General features: G+C 61.5%; 1 protein-coding gene across 1 annotated transcript in view; it reads left to right on the plus strand.

Moving 5' to 3' along the window:
- Positions 1-8,279, plus strand: part of MROH1 (maestro heat-like repeat family member 1) — a 76,419-nt gene that overhangs the window by 34,290 nt on the left and 33,850 nt on the right. Inside the window, exons 24-32 of the mRNA XM_009886846.1 lie at positions 71-206; positions 1,424-1,519; positions 2,077-2,181; positions 2,351-2,486; positions 3,665-3,777; positions 4,828-4,980; positions 6,426-6,580; positions 7,138-7,306; positions 8,105-8,271. Coding sequence (XP_009885148.1) covers positions 71-206; positions 1,424-1,519; positions 2,077-2,181; positions 2,351-2,486; positions 3,665-3,777; positions 4,828-4,980; positions 6,426-6,580; positions 7,138-7,306; positions 8,105-8,271 — 1,230 coding nt within the window. The remainder of the gene's footprint in view (positions 1-70; positions 207-1,423; positions 1,520-2,076; positions 2,182-2,350; positions 2,487-3,664; positions 3,778-4,827; positions 4,981-6,425; positions 6,581-7,137; positions 7,307-8,104; positions 8,272-8,279) is intronic.

Raw genomic sequence — 8,279 nt, forward strand, 5'->3', positions numbered from 1 at the left:
AGTTTGCGCAGGTGAAAGGCGCTCCCGTAGCGCCGGATGCATCCGTGTCGCTTCCTTAACCTGCGATCAGCGTCCTGGAGCCCCACCTCAGCGACCCCGACAGGACAGAGCTGATCGATACCTGCCTCGCTAGCGTGCTCGCCCTCCCACCGCTGGACCCGGGGAGGGAGAGGGATGAGAACGGAGGCAATGTCTTACACAAGGAGGTGCCGTATCCAGCGCCGGCTGAGTTGCCCGTGCCGCTGGTTTGCCTGCCTTGAGCTGGCGCTGGCAGCACGACGCCGATGCGGAGCCAATGTTGGGTCGCTCACGCCCACGGCTTTGTCCTGCGGCGCAGGAGCTGCGGTCGTGGCCCCTCTGGGACACTGGTTTTGGGGCAGCGCACAGTCGTATTTTCCCAGTCCCGTGAGCCGTCGGGTCCCCGTGGCCCCAGCGTCTCCCCGGCAGCGGATCAGCCGTGGGAAAAGCCCGTTTTTGATTCAGCTGGGCACCTCGGGGGGAAGCGACCGCGCTGTTTCCCCTGCTCACTTATCTCTTGAAAAAAACCCGGCCCTTCTGTGCGCTGATAGCAAGTGAGAAAATATGAGCTTATCAGCAAGTCCAAATGCTGCTAATAAGAGCGTGAACTCCCTCGAGGGGAAAAATCAAATGATCCTGGAAACCCCGCAGGGCAGAAGGGGCCTTTACATAACTGGCTTTTGAAAGGCTGCAGCTGCTTCTCAGTTGTGGTTGAGTGCTTAATGAATGAAAATAACATGCTGCTAATGAAGTTGTTGCAGCTGCTGGGTGGCTGCAGAGCAGCCCTGTGCTCAGCCGTGTCGCCCGCCGCTGCTGCGGCTTTCCCGGCGAGCTGCAGAGCAGGAGCCCGGGGCTCTCACTGTCCCCGGCTAGTGTTTGCAAGCATCTGGCCTGAAAGTTTAAGTTAATAATCACGTTCTCCTTCCCTTCCGTCCCATAGAGCTTTGTAGTTTGGGTTTTTTGGGGAGTTTATCCCAAAATAAGTTCTGGAAGGAAACCGTAAGCACCTATCAAAGGGCTCGTTCAGACTGGGCTCGCTGGACTTTATCCCCAAGTGGGAGAAGGACCAAATTTCCTCCTGGGAAGTCTGCGCCGAAGCATCTGTGCTGGCGTGCTCGGCTCTGCCAGCTGCTGGCACTCGGCGCAGAGCACGGCCACCGCTGGGCCGGTTCCCACCGCCTGCCCGGCACTTCCAGGGAAGGTGGATTTTGCAAACTGGGGTTTCAGTCCCTGTGGGGGTTTCCTGCTAAGCTGGAGGTGGCTGCATCTCAGCACCCAACGCCTGGGCGAGTCCCACGAGCTGAGAATAGGGGCAGAGAGAGGTCTTTCCCTCCTCGTGTGCCCGGGGCGGCTGTGGGGTGAGGCACAGGGCTCGCGTAGCTTCTCAGCAGTCTTTCCTCCTTAGGTGCTGTATGGTGACACCATCAGTGCCCTTAAAGACCTGCTGAAGAGTCTCCTGCAGAGGAACTTGACCCCGCACGGGCTGCAGGACATGTTTGCGGTAGGCGCAGGCTGGTGGCGGTGGGTTCTTTGGGGAGAAGCAGGGGAGCGGAGGCGCCTGCCTGCCAGGCAGAGGTCAGGAGGCAGAGGCAGCTTTGGACCCAGAGTGGGAATTAGTGAGACGGGTCCTCACTTCTCCGGCTGTCGTGAGGTCCGGTGTGACCTCCTGCAGAGGCTGAGCACGTGGCACGGCTGCTCTGGCGTGGTGCTCACGCCGCCCGGTTGGGGCACGGTCTGTAGGGGAGGAAGCACCCGATGGCCCCTTTGGCACTCAATGGCCCCTTTGGGCAACCCTGCTGTTGCCTGAGAAGGGTGGCCAGCACGTAGCTGATGAGGAGGGCTCTGGTTAGCGGTAGGGGGGACGCACACGCAGCCTCACCAGGAGGCAGAGACCCCGTGTTCTCCTGAAGATGGAGCCAGGATGAGCTGGTGGGGTCAGAGCCATGGTGGCCACGGCCCACGCGTGCCCCACGAGTGGCTGGGCTGAAGGACGCCTTGGCTGCACGCAGCAGAGCAGCCGAGCTTCTACCTCTGCTTTCTGACGCTTTCCCCCTGTAGCATTTAGGGCCCTGGATCAAGTCGAACAAGGAACACGAGCGGCAGCGAGCGGTGGAGGTCAGCGCCGCGTTGCTGGATTTCTACCTGAGCAAGCTGAACGTTAGCGTGAGTAAGCCCCGCGCTGGAGCGGCGTTCTTCCTGGTGCTGTCAGCCTCGCTGGGGCTCGTCCGTGCCACCCTCCCTACGGGGCTGCGAGGAGGGGAGATGCTCTACCTGCTAAAAGCGTCCCCGTGCTCTCCTTGCTAACGTTCACCTGTGTTTGTCATCCCTACAGACCGTCATCCCCTTCTACAACCTCGGCGTCCTGATCGCGCTCTTCTCCCCGCGCTGCTCGGACTCCCTGGCCAGTGTTCGCCAGCACGCTGTCGACTGCGTCTACTGCCTGCTCTACATCCAGCTCTGCTACGAAGGTGGGCGCGTGGTGGCGTCGGTGCCAGCAGCAGGAGCCCCCTTCTCCGCAGCCGGGCAGAGGGGTGCACATCCCATCCCTCCACGGGTGCCATCCCGTAGGAGCAATCCGCGAACGCGGTGTGCGGCGGGAGTGGGGCTGGTGGAACGCACCATTCAGTGATGTTCTCCAGCAGCGTTGGGGTCTCCGAGGTTCACCCCAGGGCTTGAGCGCAGGCCAGCAGGTCTCTGAGCCTGTCTTCAGCCTGGCGTTCTCCCTCTCTCCAGGAGAGGTCAGTCCTCCACTTCGGATGGCGCAGGCGGAGGCACTGAGATAAGGGCTTCGAGCACAGCGCCAGGAGAGGACTTTGTCTGGGTCCTGCTCTCCACAGCGGTGGGGCTCCTCGCAGGGCAACCTCTTCTAGCCCTCGGCAGCAGCTTCACTTTCCTGCCCGCTTCCCCCTTACCTGGGTCAGGGCAATGCCAAGCACAAATCCAGGCTGGGGATGGAGGGATGGAGAGCAGCGCTGCCGAGAAGGGCTCGGGGGTGTCAAGGGGGGGATTGTGGCCCTCTGCTGCGCTCTGCTCTGGGGAGACCCCCCTGCAGTGCTGCCTCCAGCTCGGGGGCCTCAGCACAGGAGAGACATGGACCTGGTGGAGCGGGGCCAGAGGAGGCCACTGAGATGCTGTGAGGGCTGGAGCCCCTCTGCTGGGAGAGTTGGGGGGTTCAGCCTGGAGAAGAGAAGGCTCCGCGCAGACCTCAGAGCCCCTTCCAGTGCCTAAAGGGTCTCCAGGAGAGCTGGGGAGGGACTCTGCATCAGGGAGGGGAGCCGTGGGACCAGGGGGAACGGTTTGACACTGACAGAGGGGGGATTTAGGTGAGATCTGAGGAGGAAATTCTCTCCTGTGCGGGTGGTGGGACACTGCCGCAGGTTGCCCCGAGAAGCTGTGGCTGCCCCATCCCTGGAGGTGTTCAAGGCCAGGTTGGACGGGGCTCTGAGCAACCTGGGCTGGTGGGAGGTGTCCCTGCCCAGGGCAGGGGGTGGTAAGGTCCCTTCAACCCAAACCATTCCGTGATTCTATGATTCCTGAAAGCTAGGCCAGCTCTCAAGTAAAGCCCATCTCTCTGCAGTATGTGGAGGTCTCTTTTGGGTGTAAAATATGAGGAATGCTGTTCACTGACTACTCCCTCTGAATCCAGGTTTTGCCCGGGATCACAGAGATGAGATGGTGGAGGGCCTGAAAGCTCTGAAGAAAGGCCTGGAGGAGCCGAACTTCACCATTCTCTTCCATACCTGCAACAACATCGCCATGGTAAGGTGGAGGGCAAGTCCAGCACAGCGCTGGTGTTTGCAGGGTGGTGGTGCTGGGGAGTAGAGCTGCACAGGACTTGATGCCTCGTCCCTTCTGACCAGCCACGCGCTCTGGGGGCTGCTGGGGCGCCCCAGTCTTGCGCCAGCAAACAAACCATGGCAGTCTTCTCTCCTCCAGCTGGAGAGTCCTCCTGGCCTGGCCAGGGGATGCTCGGAGCAGTTCACCCACGCTGGGAAGCTGCTGGTCCCCTCTTTGGGCATGAGGGCCCCAAGGAGGACATGTGTGCGGACACTCTGGGGGTGCAGTGGGCGCCGGCGGGGACGGCTGGCTGTGCTGTGGCTCAGTGCCTCCGTTCAGGGTTCTGATGGGCGGCTTGAACTCTTCAGCCATCGGTGTTCCCAGCGGTGGTGTCGCAAACTTCCTTTGCTGTCCGCAATCCAAATAGTTTCTGTCCTTGTCATCTAAAAGCCGTGGTGGAGGTGGTCTAGCTCAGCCCTATGGGACATGCCTGGAGCCCTGAATGGAGCTCTGCAGGCGTTGCTCCAGAGGGACTTGGAGCTGTAGAGAAGCTGGTAGTAAATTTTTGCCCTGGACAAGCTGCCATTCCCCAAATGTTGTGGCTCTAATGGACGTTCCCCCTACTAACATCTCTACCGAGCAGCTTGTTCCACCCTCAGGCCTGGAGAGCACGACAGGACCTGGGGGAGCGTCCTCCCGGCAGTTGGGTGGTCGCCAGAGTGGAGTTAATGGCATGGTTGCATTGCCCCAAGAGAGCCCCAGGTTATGCGGCCGTGCTGGCCACCAGCATGGGGCAGGTGGCCTTTTGCCTCCTCTGGGGCTGCAGCTCGGCCCTTGTTCCCCTCCGTGACCACCAATTTGGGCTTCTGGCTGATGCTCCTGCAGGGCACCCAGCCGAGGAATGGCGTCCTGCCCCTGGGGAAGCAGTGCAGGGGGCCCCTCGTCCGGGCTCTGCCGGTGTCGCCGAAGGGACCGCTCTCTTCAGAGAGTGACAAAAAACGCATCGCTTAACTCTGCTCGCGCTCTCCCTAGGTGATCGGGAAGCGTGTCCCTCCGGACCAGCTGATGAGCCTCCTGCTCGCCATGTTCGAGGGGTTGGCGGACCCCGATAAGAACTGTTCCCGAGCAGCCACCGTCATGATCAACTCCCTCCTCAAGGAGCGCGGCGGCGTCTTGCAGGAGAAGGTAAGCTGCCGCTCGGCCTCGGCACGGCCTCCGTGGTCCAAACGCAGCCCGGGAGAGGCAGCTCCGGCTGGGTCTTGCTGCCTCCCTTTCTTCCCACGTGTGTAGCCTGATAATCTGCCGCTTGCAGCCGCTGGTTTGCCGGGGGTGACGGGCTTCTCCGGCACAGGCAGGGATGCTCCAGTAAGGGGCAAGCCCTTGGCCAGAGCGTGGTGCCCAGCACAGGGAGGGATCAGCCCCGATGGAAGCAGGGAGGCATTTAACCCCTGTCTGCAGGGACTCTGTATCAACTGTTGGATTTGTGGCCAGGGCAACTCTTGCCCTGAAGCTTTTGGGGGCTGTCGCTCCTGACCTTCCTTGTTTCCCGCGGGCACGTGCGCTCGCGCGCTCCCCTCCGTCCTCGCGGTCGGGGAAGGCTGCTGTGTGGTAGGCGGTGGCGGCGGCTGCTGGCGAGGTCGGCTCCGGTCTGGCTCTCGCTCGGGTTGAGGAGTTCAGAGCAGCTCACTTTACCAGAAGGGCTCAGGCTCCCGGCGAAACCTTCGCGAGCTCTGGGGGAGCCCAGGGTTCCTGGCTGGAAAGCCAGTCGGAATGCTTGCAGGGCTTAGAGGTGCCGGACACAGAAGGCTTTTTTTGTCTAATCCACTACCTTTAGGGCTAAGCTCCCCCTTTCTCCTGCAGTAATTGGAAACACCGGGTCTCTCGCTACTCCTTGGGCTCTCTTTTGCGTTCGAGCTTCTGCTCCAGTCCTGCTCGCTACCTATTAGCCTCTATTCTACATGGGATTGCTCCAGCTTACATGACTCACCTTTTGGTCAGAGCCAGGCCAGCCCAGATCCTGAAATCTGAACTGATGCTAAGCCCCGGAGTCCGTGGGGCAGACCCGAGCGCAGCTGGGGACGGAGCGCTTGGCTGCTCTGCACTTAATCTCGGGAATTTGCTGCCAGGCCTGGGCTGCGCGTGAACTTCCTATTTGCCTTAACGTGCGTTTTACGGCTCGCGGCGAGTGCCGAGGTGTCTCCCTGCGTTCAGCTTGAGTTCCTCTTCGGAACTCGCTCGCTGAGCTCCTCTCGCCGCACCCGTGTCAGGGCTGGGGCTTAGCGTGATCTCCTGGCCAGCAGGATGGGGGGCGGAGGGTGTCCTTGCTGGGTCCTCTTTGCCCTGGGGATACCCTCCAGCCTCATCCCTCCCCTGGGTAGGGAAGGATCCATGACTTCCAGAGAGCTCTGCGGTTCTGCACGCACCCGGTGAGCAGGGAGACTTCCCTCGACCGGGAAGATAAACTGCCCTGCGTGATGTTCTGCCCACCCATGTTGTCTTCTGCAGTCCCGTTACCTGCCTGGGCTGCGATGGAGGGGAAGGGACCCGCGTGTCCCAGCTGCGGGGACTGTCTGAGGGTGACCCCAAGCGCTCGGTCCTCAGCTGGATGCCGCCGTCTCCTCTTCCTTCAGGTGCCCGACATCATGAGCATCATCCACAGCAAGCTGGAGGAGGTGGACGAGGAGCACATCCGGAAGGCGGCCCAGCAGACGGTTTATATCCTGGCCTCCCAGCACAAGAGCATGGTGGTCTCCAGCCTGCTGGGCAGCGCCCTGCCCTTCGACAGGTCCTGCCCCGCTCTGCCCCGGTGGCCCGTCGCCCGGGCTTCGCAGCAGCTCGCGCCTAAGCTGCAGATAATCTTTTGGCTCCTTACGCCAGTAATCAGACCCTGCTGGAATTTCCTTTGGGCGCTCCAGGCTCAGCGCGGCCGCTTGCCGATGGAGCTGCCTTGCGAGGGGCTTGCTGGGCTTAGAGGCGCTGGCGGCGGCGAGCAAAGGTGGCCCCGGGGAGCCCAGCGCGGCTGGGATGCTCGGCACTGCTTTACGGGGCAGCCCACCTACCCCAAAGCCGCTGAGACGTTCTCCTCCTCCTCGTACCGCAACCGCTGCCCCGTTCCTGCCACAGCAGGCGGGCTTGTGGCGTTCACGGGGGGGGGCCTCCGCTGTCGCAGGGGGCCGCCGTCCAGCCTCCCCCGGTGTGCAGCCACCCAGGACGGTTCTCCCACCGGGACTTGCCCTCGCAGGCTCCTGCTCTCTGTGCTGGTTTGTCACCCCCTCAAACGAGGGAGTAGTTAACGACGGCGGCCGGTGCCAAAGCAGCGCTCTCCTCCTTCCCCTCCTGTAGCCACACGTGCGCCATGTGGAGGGCCCTGGCCACCGAGCCCACCCTCACCTCGCAGATCCTGGAGCAGCTCCTGGAGAAGGTCAACAGGGACGTCCCCTACAAGGAGAGCAAGGGCTTCCCGCTGCTGGGGAGCGGATCCGAGCGCGTCGCCACCCCTCTGCCCCTGGCCGTAAGTGTCCCCCCTGGCCCCATGGAGGACGCCGTTCCCCACACCAACACCTGCGACGCTTTCTTTCATTTCCTCGGCTCGGGGGGACGGGGGGGGTTGTGCCAGGCGCGGACTCTGGAAATAACGCATCGCTGTGTAATGCCTATTAGAGCTAATCCACCGGCTCGTAAAAAGCCTCTCAGGTGTCCATCCTCAAGGGAGAGCACTTTGCATTTTATCCCTTCAGAAAAAAGAAAAAAAAAAAAAAAAACAACCAGCTCTGCAGCTTTCTAAGCAGTAAAGCAGCTGTGAAAATTTCCTCCTCCTCTGAAGGACCGAATGCAGATGGTACGGAATGAGCCGCACTGAAAGCAAACCCTCCTCCCCTCCCCGCTCTGTTTTTAACACCCCTCGATATTGTGCCGTGTAATTACGGCTTTGTAAATTGGCCGGAATAGGGCTCTGCGAAGGGCGCTGTGTGCGCGTCGTCTTCCTGCCCCTAAAACCCCCGACCCTCGGGTCTGCTCTCCTTCCCCAGGTACAGATTTCAACCCCCCCCAGCTGGAAACCCCCTGCTCTCCCGGGGAGCCGCGCTTTTAATAGCCGCCAGAGCTCCGTCCGAGCTGCGTGTGGGATACGGAGAGGTTACGCTGGGGTAGATGCCGATGCTTTGTTTGACTCGGTGTTGCAGGAAGGAGGGAAAAAAAAAACCCCACAACCCCTCTGGCTGCCTCGCTGGGTTATTTACTAACAGATATCAGCGTGGTGTGGGAGATCCCCCCCTAATCCTCGTCTCCCGCGCGTTCGCTCTCTCTCCAGGCCACATGTGCTTTGTATGAGATCATGTCTGCTCCGGAGTCTGGGGCGGCAGTGCTGGGACTCTACCCGCCGTTGTTTGTGACTCTCCTGCTGCGCCTCAGCTGCACCGTGGGTGTTCAGCTACCGAAGAACCTGCAGAGCAGGGAGAGGAGGAGCAGCAGCCACGGGCCCGCTC

This window comes from Charadrius vociferus, unplaced genomic scaffold (assembly GCF_000708025.1).
Source record: "Charadrius vociferus isolate BGI_N301 unplaced genomic scaffold, ASM70802v2 scaffold1036, whole genome shotgun sequence".
Classification (NCBI taxonomy): Eukaryota; Metazoa; Chordata; class Aves; order Charadriiformes; family Charadriidae; genus Charadrius; species Charadrius vociferus.